This window comes from Betta splendens, chromosome 4 (assembly GCF_900634795.4).
Source record: "Betta splendens chromosome 4, fBetSpl5.4, whole genome shotgun sequence".
Classification (NCBI taxonomy): Eukaryota; Metazoa; Chordata; class Actinopteri; order Anabantiformes; family Osphronemidae; genus Betta; species Betta splendens.
Window position 1 is genome coordinate 33,001,835 of NC_040884.2, and position 15,418 is coordinate 33,017,252.

The following is a 15,418-nucleotide window of genomic DNA, read 5'->3' on the forward strand; positions in this document are numbered from 1 at the left end:
CCTGCAGTCGCAGCGTCCTTAGTTTGTATTGTCATTTCTGTATGTGTTATTATTAAACCATTTGTCGTCAGTCCTGTCTCGGGGTCGTTGCGTTTGGGTCCTCCCTCCAGTCCAGTTTGTAGACCATGGTAGTTTGTCTCCCCGCTCAATGAGCGTGTTTTAGAATCTTGTTCAGTCCGGTTTGACCCTCGTCCATAACAGAATGCACCAACCATTTGGACCCAGCCGACCCTTTTCTTTTTGTTTTTCTCCGGTTAGCGTAGTGGAGCGCTACTGTAGGAGTTCTGTGTTAGCACTATAGCTTGTCTTGTTTGTGAGGCTGTGTGTTTGTGTTCACTGGGTGCTAGTCTTGTTTTCGTGCTTGTACAACTTGTTTAGTTTGTCTGTGTGTGTAACCAGTTCGAGTTCAGTGCCATGGATCCAGCTAGACCAGATCTGTCCCCACACTTTTTGATGCGCTACGGGGTCATTTTGAAAGCAGCCACTGAAGCTCCTAGGCCGGAGGCCAGGTTAGTAGCAGTCGAGCTGCTGGATGACATTTTGTGGGAGGAACCCTGGTTGTTTGAGTTCCCGGGTGTGGCAAAGCTGTGGGTTGAGGTGGGTGCGATGCGCGATGAGCTACAACGTGCACTATTTCGCCCCCCTCTTCCAGACTCGGGGTTTCGTTTTTGTACCGGGCCCCCAGACTTCCATGGACAGTCGCTCATCTCCAGCTCGTGGGTTGGCGCGAAGATGAGCATCCCTGATTCGGCTCGCACAACGAACTTCACTGCGTCTGTTGCACAGCCCCCGAGACGTCAGCGTTCAAGGCGGAGGACGCTGCGCTCGACGAGACAGCAATGGAGGGCTGCTGTTCTCGCTCCTCCAGACCGGCACTTGGAGGACCAAGTGTCGGAGCCCGCTGGCCGTCGGCCGGCAACCGTGTCAGCGGGAGACCCTCTTACCCAGCGCTCTTGGGAGGGAGCACTGGATGGGGAGTCACAGCGTGAGGATGCCGCTGTTCAGACTCCTACACCTGCACCAAGGCACTTCAATGAGGAAGCGTCGACGTGTGCAGATCGGCAGTTCACTACTGCTGTGCCAACTCCACGGCCCCAGCGTTTGGAGGAGACGCAGGGCGTGGAAATACAGCGGGGCAGTCCCGTTGCACAACATCTGGTTCTGGTTTCGGCCCCTCGGCGTGGAACGTCAACGCCGCAGCCGAACTTCCCAGTACCTGCACCACGGTGCCATAAGGTGGCGGCGCCGTTCAGTGCGATTCAGCGCGACAGCACATCAGCTGTTGCCTTCACCTCTTCATATTTGGCTCCGGTTCCGGCTCCACGTCCACGTCTGGTTTCGTCTCCGGTTCCGGCTCCACGTCCACGTCTGGTTTCGTCTCCGGTTCCGGCTCCACGTCCACGTCTGGCTTCGTCTCCGGTTCCGGCTCCACGTCCACGTCTGGCTTCGTCTCCGGTTCCGGCTCCACGTCCACGTCTGGCTTCGTCTCCGGTTCCGGCTCCACGTCTGCCCTCCAAGAAGGGCGCTTCTCTGATGGTGGGGCTGCTTCTTGTTTCCCCGAGGGCAGCACCTCGTACGGTTCCTGTCGCCAAGCCACGTTTGACCCTTGAGGTTCCTGGTGGTCCAGTGGAGGCCACGTTTCGTCGCGGTGGTCCAAGGAAGACGCCGCTGGTTCCTGTTCGTCGTGGTGGTCCAGGGAGGACGCCGCTGTTTCCCGTTTGTCGTTGCGGTGGTCCAAGGAGGACGCCGCTGGTTCCTGTTCGTCGCGGTGGTCCAAGGAAGACGCCGCTGGTTCCTGTTCGTCGCGGTGGTCCAGGGAGGACGCCGCTGGTTCTCGTTCGTCGTCGCGGTGGTCCACGAGTGGCCTTGGGCTTCATGGGGGCTAGGCCACCAGACCGGTCGCCTTGCCGCCATAACTTCCTGCTGCTATGCTGGTCCTGCCTCTACCGTCGACGCCCACCCAGGGAGCTGGGCCCGTGTTCAGGGGCACCAGGAGTGCCAGTCGACTCCCAGCGGCTGCTGGGTTGGACCCTGCCTCGTTGGCACCCACCATGAGACTGGTGGAGGACTCCTCAGTTTGTTTTGGACTTGGTTTCTATTGGGAGTTACGTTAGTGGGGTTATGTTTTGATCATACAAGTGTTTGTGATGTTATGGGTTATTTTGTTTGGAGTGTCTATTGTCTGTTTGTCATGTTGGGGTCTCGTTTCTGTCTGTGTTCTTGTCTTTTCGTTTGGCCCTCCTCCTTGCCTCCCTCCGCCCGCCCGGCTCGTCTGGTTCGTGCAAGTTCGCCGTCTGGGAGCCGGCTTTGAGAGGGGGGCTCTGTTGTGAGTCAGCTTACAGACAGCCAGAGGGCACTCTGGCTCACGTGGCATTAAGGCCCTCTTGGTTGGTTCTTTGTTTTTTCATTTCCTGTCATGTCATGTCCTGTTATTAGGTTAATTAGAATCACCTGTTTTAGTAAGTATTTAAGTTTCTGGTTTGGGCACAGTCTTTGTTGGTGCATTACTTGTTATTTGTTACTTGTTACTCGTTACTCACTACTCGTTATGTGTTACTCATACTTGTTACTCGTCACTTGTTATCGTGCCATCGTGTCCTGTCCAGGTTTGTGTGTTTGTTCGCTGTTTACGTTTGATACTGATTGTTTGCATGTTTTGTGTTTAGGATAGTTATTTAGTTTCCTGCTCTGCAGCGATTTTTAGTTTATCTGTGAGTTTTAGGTGTTAGTGTGCATGTTTTGTTTTCTGGTTCATCCTGCAGTCGCAGCGTCCTTAGTTTGTATTGTCATTTCTGTATGTGTTATTATTAAACCATTTGTCGTCAGTCCTGTCTCGGGGTCGTTGCGTTTGGGTCCTCCCTCCAGTCCAGTTTGTAGACCATGGTAGTTTGTCTCCCCGCTCAATGAGCGTGTTTTAGAATCTTGTTCAGTCCGGTTTGACCCTCGTCCGTAACAAGCAGAAGCAATAAAGTAACAACTGTTTCATTTTGAATTGTGTTTATATATTATATTCAGTAAGTAAACAATAAACCTTATATATTTATACTTATATTTATATATAAGATTTTAACAATACACGTAGCCCTTTGTTGGCTCAGTCAGTAAACTGTTAGACTGGGAAGCAGGAGGCTCCCAGTTCCAGCCCAGTTGATCTCACCTGATACTTGAGGAACACTTCACACCATCTCCTACAGTACAGTGGGCCCAATACATCATCCAAAAACGTAATGGCTTGACCTTAACCTGACTGAAAGACTTTACATTAAACGTCACCTCTTATCTGGTATTTATGTGATAAAATTTCGAGGAAAATGTTAAGGCCTGATTTTTTGTTTTAAATCAGCAGAACCAAATGAAATCATCAAGAGATGATCAAAGAAAGGAAGATTTTTCCTTTGGTCGGAGCAGGCCTGGCTGGGCGCCGGGCGATGGCAGTGGTTAGCGTGAGGCTGTAACTTGGTTCCATCAGTCTAGGAGCTGGGTCAGCAGCAGTTAGCAGTGTAGGAGTCAATAAGTGAATGACGGTGGAAAAGGTCTCCCTGGGGCAGGAAATGAAAAGCCCCTGCGCCTCCACCGCTCCAGCGGAGAACGCAACGTTTTCCACACACACACAAACACGCATACAAACAACTTGTCAACACTGTGACCAGTTCACGGCTCCCGTGAGGCCAGTTATGAACCTGCAAGGCCAGCTCTTATAGATTCCTCCTCCATTCCTCTCGGCTAATACACAAACACACTGGACTTAATGATAATACACCTGATTTTCTCAGTAGTGCTGGGCCTGAATTTTATGCGGGCTAATAGCATACGAATCTGCCAGCATTGTTGAATAATTATTGTGAATGCCTTGCTAATTAAAATTCACTACATTGCTCACCGAACGATCATTTGCATCCCAAACAGTAATCAAGTGAGACACTTCAGACAGACAGAAAGAGAGAGACATGCATGCGCAGGCAGACGGAGGAAGGAAGCTGATAAATAGAAGGTGTGTATAATGAAGACAGATGTTGGTGTAAACACAAGTAGCTGAGTCCCTGCAGTGTCGTCATGTTGCAGGGGAAACAGAATTATTAATAATTACATACTAATATTGATGATTATAAGGTTGATATTAATGGTTACTTCTCTAATGAGGATCAGCAGGACACGATGTGCTGCAGATTAATTCTGCACATGCAAATCAAGCAGCCAATCTATAGTGATGTGATGCAGCGCCACCTTGTTTCCAGCGTTACACACAAGTGTTTCTGTTCGATGTCCTCTGACTTTACCTTATAAAGATGATTTCCTTAGAATTATGTGGATAAATATGTGTCTGTCTATTACTTATACTTAGAACTTACAGCCTGAAATAATACTTCAGATTGGACTGATACATTCTTTGGCCATGTTATTTATGTGCTATTCATCATGTTCCTATCGGACCATACAAATGAGTTAATCAGTCTCTGCTAAGTGACATCAGCACAATAACTGGTTCTTATTAACTGTTGTTTACCAGACCTTCAATGGTTCCTGGTTGCATTTCACACAGTAATTACTTTTTACCTTTGCATAAAGTGCACTCAGTGACTTGGTTGGGTATGAAAATAAAAGGCCCGGATTTACTGAAAGGGCAGATATTCAGCTAAAGAAAAGATTAGAACAAGTTATTGTCAAATTTCTATGGTCATTAGAATGAATGACATGGCACCAAATATTCTGGCTATGGAGGAAAAATGACTTTATTTGGTAGATTTGATGTTGTTGGGTTGGATTTTGGCACTCTTGGGTTCAAGAGTGCTAAGCGTATGTATGTGAGTGAGTGAGTGAGTGAGTGAGTGAGTGAGTGAGTGAGTGAGTGAGTGAGTGAGTGAGTGAGTGAGTGAGTGAGTGAGTGAGTGAGTGATTTTAATAGCTAAAACAAGGGGTTCAGACTCAACTGCTACTGTAGTTATCAATGAAAGCTAACATAATTACAAAACTATATACTACAGTATAATAATTTATATATATAAAAACAACAGATAAAAACAGTGCGTGTACTAATACCACTACAGTGAAGCAAGTTTGTTAAGAAAGAAAGTCTTTATGGTCATTATCACATGTAAATCCCCTGGGGGAGCTAGCGCTGCTGTACAAGGCGCCCGTGGAGCTGGTGTCAAGTGTGTGACTTACAGTAAGGACACACTCAGTTGAACCTGGGACCTTCTGCTCCTCAAACCAACGCTCTACCAACTGAGCCACTTTGTTACAGAAATAACTAATTCAGCTGAAATAAAATAAATTGACACACACACACACACACACACACACACACACACACACACACACACACACACACACACACACACACACACCATATTGTTGTATTTTTCCCATCGAGGGAAAACAAATGAATACATTTCTAGTGGTGGGAGCAGCAGCAGAGAGATGAAAGAACTGACCTTTGAGAGGATTAAGGGATTTGTGTTTGAACAAAGTGAGGAGGCAATATGGCAGATGCATTCTGTAAAATAGACTGTTTAGTGGTGAGATGCAGTGATTGCAAAGGGCCCAGGAACAGGCAGACCCAGAAGGAGCGGATCACTTGTTAATGTAAAGCTTTGTGAGCAAAGGGGCGCAGGGGGCGATCACACTCCTGGAAACAGAGCAGCCTGTCATTTGTGAGGCAAGCGTGGGAGGCCACACTTTGATAGATTGCTCCTATATTGTTCTATCAATATTATACTGGTTGTCTGTGGGGACTCTGCTGAACCCCGATTAATGAATCAAGAGGCCTCTCATTGCAGCTTTAATAGAGTAAGAGACTCCAAAAAGCAGTTAGCGCCTTAATACACTGCACATTAATTTAGCACATCAAAAGATTGCCATGTTTTATTCTGTGACATAAATGCCATCATTAAATAGATCACGTGCATTTTTAGAGCTTATATTGCACCAAAGGGTTGAAGCACATCCAAATTTCCATTGACTGCTATTTATACCTTTATATCATATTCAATTAAAGCACATCAGGCTTTAAGTGACACATACGAACTCTTTAAAATCAGGTCAAGCTAAGAGGAAAGTTGTTTGTGAAGGAGCTTGGAACGTTAAATCCAATAAAGGGCTTAACCACCACTAGTTAACTCATGTTCATGCTACAAGTCATGACAAAAGAAAAAACAAATAATTATCTTTGGCATCTTGTCGAGGGAACCAGTACAATGCCAATTTTTGGCCTGATCTACTGAAGTGTCATCCACACGACTAGTGTCTTTACAGTTGTGTAAAAGTTAGTAGATTTACTGAAGAGAGAGATTGGAGAGATTCTTAGTATTTACAGTAAGGGCAATATTACATCCTTTGTGACTGACTGCCTGGTAGCGACAGCAATACTGTACCTAGAAGAAACATTTTCCTCTATTGCTTCATCACAAAACATTGTAGCATCCCTCTCTACATTCGCTTCAGTTCCGGGAGGTTTTGGGCTTTTGCTCCTGCACTTAACTCTAAGCTGCATCTAAAGCATTTGTCACAAACTATCAGGCTTCCACTTCCACATGGAAAAGGCTGAAAACAGACCTGTTGATGTTGCTTCCATACACTTATATGAGCCACAGTTTGGCAGCATGCAGTTAATGTTAAAAAACACCATGACCATAGAAAAAGCAAATGAACTGGTGCCTTAGGTAGTCTTTAGTTCTTTACACACAATATTTGACAAGAATAGTTTATACATGTAAATGCATCCAAGCCTGAGAATGTCAGCGATGACCTACATCCTGTCCAAACCAGCAGGTGTGTTCAGTGCAGTTAACTACAGTAAGTGCTGCTGTTTCAGAGCTAAACCTGGTAAACCTGGCGTTGGGAAAACGAGTGGTTGGCCAGGAATGAAAACGCAGTAAGACCCAGAATCACTGAAGTGAAAAATAAAGACACAAAGCAAAGCACAAGTACCAGCGCTTTCATTTGGTCAGCTATTTTTCATCCTCCGCTCACCATCTGCTGCTCAAAGAAGAAGTGACGATAACTCATCTCACACTTTTTCCCCAACACATACACTGCATACAAACACACTCCCACACCAAACAAACAGACACTGCAGCTTCGCTAAATGGGAAATGGTTTTGCAATGGATTAAACAGTGATTCTGGTTGGGACAATGTACAGCGAGCCATAATCATACTCTTATTTTACATGTGTATGTCTTTATAAGCATCCACTCACCACCACCATCCTGCAGTGTCCCTGTGTACAGCAGCACATTAATAAATAATAAAACATAAAGAAAGCAGCAAGTGTTAGTCTTTATAATTCCCACACATCCCAGACTTGATAATTCAAACTATTTAGGTCATATTAACTGGTATTTATTTTACTCAAAACACTGTTTCAATTGACAGATCCATTGAAGTCTTTCTGATCAGACCATCTGTAACATTTACCACGTATTTTTCATAACACTGCTCTACTCTTTTCACATACACACATGACACACATGACTTCTTCCCTGGTGTCTCAGCAAGACATTTATGTCTGACCTCTAAAAATGTGTGACTCATGCTGATAACCAATCAGAAGGCAGGTGACATGCAGCGTGAGTCTTCAATAACACGTTTCCCCCACTCTCCGTCTTCTTTATAGCTCATTGTATGTATTTGGAATTACTTTAACCAGTGAATAGAATAGTATGAGGCTTTAAGATCCCCCACAGCCAGACAGATGCCCAGACGCAGGACTGGTCCACTCCCATACATATGTAGTCTGCAGGAATCAAAGTGGTTACACAGCGCAGAGTTTGATCCTGCTGATACACGCGTCCATCTGCCACACACACACACACACACACACACACACGCACGCAACCACGCACGCATGCAACCACGCACGCACGCACGCAACCACACACGCACACACACACACACACACACACACACACACACACACACACACACACACACACACACAACACACACACACAGGCAGGTTTCCAAGCACACTGGTAAACAGACCAGCTGATACACATATAAACACACTAGATCCATAAATAACAGTTTCAGGATGACTTGTTCATACATAAGACATCTACACATGCATGATGCACTGAGGTGCTTAGTAATAGTTTGATAGGGACGTTCTTCTTCTCCCTGCTCTCCTACACAGCCAGTCAGCCTCTACAGTATATATGCAAAATGCCCCCTCATTTGTGTGTGATGTTCTATTAACTCTAACAGTAAAGTATCGCGGTGTAGAGAAAAAGCAGAGGTGCCGTCACTATCCCACCTACATATGTACTGTATGCAGGGAGGCTGCATCACCCTGAGACCAACCTTCAGACTCTTCAACGTGATCTTCTGTACACTGATGAGACAAGAGAGGCTTCAAATGATTTCAGACTCATTTACAGAATATAATGATTTCTTTCAACGGAATCTAAAAGTAATTTCAACACACCTTTATGATCAAATAACGCTCTGTACTGTGGTTACATGATTTCTTGTTTTAAAAGTGTTACAACCTTGCCTCCAGACTGGTGGCAGCTGGAATAGTGTGTCCATTCATTCATGATTGAACAGGACATTGTTTACTATAGACAGACGTCAGGCAATGAGCATTAAAAGGCAAAAATAAAAGGGAAGACACGTGAGTGGAAGAGGTCTAAATGCTCATACTGGGCCTAAAAAATGAATTTTCTCAGACTTGATTATTAGATTGAGCAACTACTTTCATTTAATTGCTTCAGTTTAGTAGTATGAGTTTTCAGACATTACTGAGTCAAGTTGTTAAGCACATTCTGCTGCAGTTTAGATTAGTAAAATTAGCAATATTATTAATAGCAGCATTTCCATTAGTATATTTGGTGTTAGTAGTTTTAGTATTTGAGTTAGAACCATGCAGTCAAACAAGAACTGTAAAATAAGGCTGAAAAGAAAGAATCGATGATAATTTATTAGTTTAGAATATTTCACAGAATAAAAACATGCACATGCGAGAATCAGGCCTGCGCCAATACCAGTGCAGCCGGGCGTAGTTATTTAGAAATTGTGAGCAACGTATCATTTATCAATCAATCAACTGGCTTCATTTAAGCACAACACGGTTGGCCAAAGAGCTGCACACAGAGAAAAGAGGAGGTAAAACAGTAAAAGCAGTGAATAAAGTGAACAAACATGTCAAACTGAGTTAAAAGCTAGAGAGAAAAAATGTGTCACACACAACACACACAAGGAGGTCAGACAGATACTGTGGGACAGGAACATATTAGACGTTTGGGAAAAAAAGCAGTTAAAACTATTTAAAAGTGATTCCCCCCCCCCCCCCCAAAAAAAATACAACAAAAACATTTCACTACCGAGCTATTTGATTGATTGAGGCGCTTGACTGATGCATGCAGTGTAGTTCAGCTGGAGTTGGCTTCACCAACCAAACCAAACCAAGTAAAAGGCTGCTTCGGCACAGCAGACATTTTGTACGTCTAATTTCCCGGGTACATAAAAAGGCATGCAACTTTTTGGGGAGTTTCCAAACATACCACGTGCCTTTTATCAGCAGACTGAATGTGCTCCGGCTCCATTGGCCCATTCTTCGCTTTATGACAACATGTACTGCTTTGATTTGGGGTTGTTTGTACTATTACTTTATGCCAATCCACTACGTATTGCACTGTGACTGAATGAACCCAGCAGCAGGTTTTAGACATGTCTGTGATGAGGCAGACTGGCTGTGACATGCATACATCTTGTTTTGTTCACATTGCTTTAGTAAAAAGTGAAGAGACTTGTCTGCACAGAAGCCTGGCACAGCTAAACAATCCCAGATGGTCTTCTGTTCCGCCTCAGCCACATTAATTCCATCTCTGACGCATCAGCAGAGAGGCTGAGGATGACCACTAGCAGAGCACAGACTCTGAGCAGTACTCAGGAAGTAAAATGGTTGGGTGCTACAGACTGATCTGTAAAGACGGCACTCTGTGTGGTATGTACTCATTGAATTACATTGTACAGGCTGGGTGCACCTGAACAAGCATGCAGACTATCACAGCACATGCATGTCTGCTAACAAAGTGACTGACGAGTCAAGTTGACTGATTTAGACCAATTTCACACCAAATATAAATAAAGGTTGTGGTCTCTGATCTGATCTGTCTTGGTTTGGTCTGGAAATTTGATTGTAGTGCTCCATATGGCATTAAAAGCTCTCACTTATGGTTGCTTCATTATGTTAAGAGACACTGAGTCTGTAAACCTGTAGTGCATTATCCTCCAATCAATCCCTCTGTCTGTCTGCCAATATCTACAGTCCGTAGAGGAAATATAACGGGCAGGTGCTTACTATGAGTCTCAAACATCTGGAGTCACAGTGGTAATCAAAACAATCATTACAGCATGTCTGAGTGTGGCCTGTCCGCTGAGCAAAGGTTTGGGGGACTGAATACTTTACAGAAGAGAGCATCCCAGTAGCACCGTGAAGGTTTGGCAAACATGAAGCCTGCAGCATGCAGTACATACAGTGTCTTGGGTAGACACTTTGCTAAGTTCTGGATCAGTCAATCAGTGTAAACTGCCTTTACACTCCAACAATGCCTGCTTGCATTTTGCATTTACTGTAAACATTTGACATTTGAAGTTATGGTTTTCTGACTCTAAATTTAATGAAGAAAGTCTCGCATTCTTAATAGACATTTGTCAAAATTCCCTGGTCTTTATTCTGCAGTGTCTTTGAGAAAAATGTTTTCATGGTGCAATAAGACAATGTGCTCATTCAAAAGCCAGTGTTATGAGAATGTTGATCCCTAATAATGACTTAAGCACAGCACTAGGTTTAAGCTTTGTTAAGCTAGCGAGAAAGGTTAGCGAGGATGAGGCGACGTCAGAGAAGTAATGACACCAAGTACAGACTGAGCAATGAAGCAAAAATCATCTGGAAATTTGCTTTGGAAAGAAATAAAATTTTAATATTATTAAATATATTATACGTATAATATAATATAATATACGTATTATAAATTTTCCACATACTGCCAGAAGTAACACCTAATTATTAATTAGTCTACACCAGAGAGAGAGATGAGGACTAATATTTTAAGTTGCCTTTACTTTCCTGAAAAGTTTCCATTTCACACCAAGTTCTAATTCAGATATTGTCCATTCACAAGTCTGCTATGTGAATATGTATCTATGCTTGGATGTATTATCCAATTGTTGTTGTGACTTTCAATTAAATTCCCATGAACTTTACATGGGCACCTTAGAAATTAATTACTAAGTAATGGCTGTACAAAAATACAATAGCATCAGCTAAACCGATCATTCCTAGACACCAACGTCTGCAGCTTGTTTACTGCCTTGGCATTTCTGATTCCTTTTCCCACAGCATTTGATCTCAAGTCAGGACCGCTTTGGATCATGACCATGATGCTGAAAGAGAAGCAGCGCCACGCAGAGAAATGGATATTTTACTGGCCAGGTATATCTTAAAACAATCAGAGGCTTGATGAATTGGTCAGATGGCTGATGTATGGCTGGAATGGAAGAGGTATTTGGAGAAGGTTTGAGTCAGGGAAATGCACCTCATCAATCAGCATGATTAAAGGTTTTGGCTGGGCCCAAACAAACTCAACACTGTGAAGGCCTGGTCTGAAAGGCAAGGTCTGCTGTTTCAGAGTACAAAGCAGCCCTGCTGAGGAGCCACTGGGCCCATCAACTGCACTCTGCTATGTGCTATACATCCATAACAGAGCACCTTAAATCAACTGGACAGTTCTTGAGTCTAACGTACAAATGTAGCTATGTGATTGGTTTTCGGAGCTACATACTGTGATGTATGACTGGAGACGGATCCAAGCAGCTGTTTAATCTGCAACAACAAACTTTTTCATGTGCGTCGTGTGTAATTCCAGCTTTTTTGTCCATCAATCCGTCCACCCTGCCCACATTATGTTCCATTTAGCTTCTGGTAGAAAGACCTTTCACAGTCTCACCATCCCTCATTGGATATGAAAATAAAAAGAAATCGAACAAAGTTTAAAAGCAGTCCGTCACCACGAGTTGAACCCAAATCAACCGTGCAGTTGTGTCACATTACAGTATAAGCCGAGAAGCTGTAAGGGAGCATGGACAATAAATACTTGCAGCCCTTAATAGTAAAACTTTGGCATCACAGTGCCATGCGTTCCATTAACACCCCATCTGCACGAGGGAGAAACTACTGCATTAAACACATACTGTACACACCCATGGACAGACACTGACAGTAGCATAGTATATACGGGCCCCATGGCCAAATCCATTGTAGCCAAGGCTCTAAAACTATAAATACAGCTTCATGTCAGCAGCTCCACGTATTTAAAGCCACTAATGGCTTTCTGCAAAGCCCTCGCCCTTGCACTTACACAAACATACACTAAGCCAAGGAGAAGAATCACCGCTGCTGGAGGAGAACCTCCAAAGTAATGGCTGGCTGGGTAGGGTCAGGCTCACGCTTGCATTGACAGCTGATGGTCTTATCTCAAACTAAGTACAGGCAACTTGGTGGATTCAGTGAAACGAGTATCCATTTAATTTTACTCAGTACTAGACTAAGGTAGAGGCCTTTTTAGGAGGAAAGCAGTTACTGACTGAACTCACTGGTGTGCCACTGTACTAAAACAGGGACAGCCTAGCGGTTATGAGACCTTCACCTTCTCTAGCCAAGTACATACTTCCCCCCGTCATCCACACACAGACCACCACGTGTTTGGTAAGGTAAAGCCGTATGCTTCTGTTCATTGCCAGGGGGGTAAACACAAACACAGAGTCTAATCTGTGAGCAAACAGCGGCGCCTCATGTTAACCAGCAACGATACTGTTTCCCTCAACGCTGTAAGGCCTGCAGCAGCTAAGAGCTTACACATCCACAAGACAGGGACATGGAGAGGTGAGGTTTCTTTCACATCCAAAATAAGTTAGTCATGACATAGAATTGCCTGGTAGGGGTTGTTGCATTTTTAGCATTTGTGTTTTATTCCTTAATATGTCACCCATTTTTCAAACATTTATCTTTTCCTTCAGAAAAATGAAATTGGTCAAGATTATGCGTAGCGTATTTAAAAAGGAATGAAAATGTCCTGATGCTGACATTTCACAACAAGTAAACATCACCTGTGTGGTTAATGATGTGATTAACATAAAAAAACGAATGATCTGATGATCAGTTTACAGTGATAAAATGCAAAGATTAAATACTTGAACCATAAACGTGTGACTGCACTGCACGTTCACACTGTTTGCACAGTGCATATTATACAGTATGACGATGAGCATGCATTCATCCTACACACTGGCAGAGCCTCAAGAACCTTCACAACCCCCAAAAGTAATAAGTTTTGAAGAGAGCTGTGATTGGAAGGTACAGATGATAAAGTGGTTTCTTTAATATCCTCCTTTGTGGTTTTGGCAGGACGCGCACAATGCTGGGACTGTTTATCCAGACATCGGCTGACTGACAGGTAAATCTCCAATAGATTAAAACCATCATTTTTGCAGTTTAATTTAAGTTTCTGTCACTCACTTTCTACAAGAGGAAACTTAATTCAGCAATTATTTCATTTGATTAAAGGCAAGAATACCTCATGGATTCTACTGTATTCAGACTTTGCAAAGCAAACTGATAAATCTAAATCATGTGAAACAAATAATGTGAGAGAACAAACAGACAAGTCACTCCAGCTGCTGCAGACATCAACACTGTGAACCTGCTTTTGTTTGTGTTATCATGAAATAGAATAGGAAATATATGCATACTGTACATGTATATGACCCCACACAAATAGGTGTAGTGAGTATGTTTACTCACTACACCTATTTGTCTTGTAGTATGTTCTCAGCTGAAAAAGCTAAACTTAATGTAAATGAAATCATTTTCTTCAGCATTAACAAATGACTCCATAATCTAATGGAGGGAAAGAACCACAGTTGCCCAGAGTCCCAGTGCATCTGCATCTGGGTAAAGTCAGCAGTGACATCAACAAACACAAGAAAGGGAAGGAGGATTGAGGCTTAGATGAAAAGAACCAGACATAAAGAAAAGATAGGAAAGCAACAAAAACAGGAGAGACATCAGAGAAGCCAGTGTCCAGACAAATTAAACAATTAAATCTAAATGTAAGCGTGCAGACACGGAGGGTAGATACAGGTCAAATTCTGCAGCTCCACAGTGGATGCGTGTGCATTTAACAGTCCAAGACCATCCCATGCCCCTTCATTACTAGGCCATGTGGTTTACAATCACCAGCAGGACTTCAAAATACCTGCAACAACATGGAGCGGCCTTCAGTGGCCACTGTAATATTACAACATCCACGCAGACAGGAAGCATTTGAAGGTTTGACTAAACCAAAACAGGTTGAAATTCCAGCAGAAGTAGAAAACATTCTGTAAACACACGTTCAAATGTTAGACATCGCCTCAAACCTGAGGCGTATCGATCCATCAATTAGTCAATCTTTATTTATACAGCACTTTTCATATATGCGCAAAGTGCTTCGCAGACACCTAAAAAAGGAAATAAAGGTAAAAGAATAAAAATAAAGAATGCTCCACAATCACATAACGCATTTAAACACCTTTCCTGGGATCCAAAGCACTTGGCACTGGCCTCTCACTCACCCATGCACTCTCACACACTGGTGCCAGCAGCTGCCATGCATCCAGCAGCAACCTGGAGACATACAGTATCCACCATGGCAGGGGCTCCAACCTCCAGCCTTGCAGTTAGAGCACCTCCCTACCAACCTCACTATCGCCGACCCAATATACACTGCAGAGACTAAAAGCAGTAGCAGACAGTCTCAGGAATGACCTTAAGGAGAATATCACCTTAACCAGCCAAGGACATTGATGAGTTAGGCCCAATGATTCAATTCAACAACAACTCCATTCTTGCATTTGGCCTTCTTGTTAACCTAAATCACCGTAAAACACAACAACGGAACTACAGACAGACGCAGAAGACATTGAGCAGCGTGTGAGCAGGTTCCTTACCTAGGACGCCCAGCCGGTAGTTGACAGTTATGACGATCACGTTCCCATAGCTGGCCAGGATGCTGCCGTCAAACATATTCCCAGTTCCTTCCATGTACGAGCCGCCATGGATGAAAACCATCACGGGCTTAGGGCTCCCACTCTCTCTAATGTCTGAAGAAGGGGGAGGAGGGGAGGAGAGTGGAGAAGGCAAAGCGACTGATTAGATGACAGATTGAAGGTGGCAGCCAGAGATGCAATTTCAGAGCTTTGGCCACCTTTTTAATTTCATTTTATTTTATTTTATTTTAGTTTTCCTTTTTCTTGACTTGATCTTGGCATACTGTTTTTTTGTCATTTGCTAGTTTGAGGCGTCAAACCATTTATTTCTCTACACAATTGCTGTGACATGTTTGAGGTGCTTGGGAAAATTGTGTTTTTATTTATTT

General features: G+C 43.7%; 1 protein-coding gene across 1 annotated transcript in view; it reads right to left on the bottom strand.

Moving 5' to 3' along the window:
- nlgn1 (neuroligin 1) overlaps nt 1–15,418 on the bottom strand; it is a 232,549-nt gene that overhangs the window by 133,951 nt on the left and 83,180 nt on the right. Inside the window, 1 exon segment of the mRNA XM_029146219.2 lies at nt 14,991–15,143. Coding sequence (XP_029002052.2) covers nt 14,991–15,143 — 153 coding nt within the window.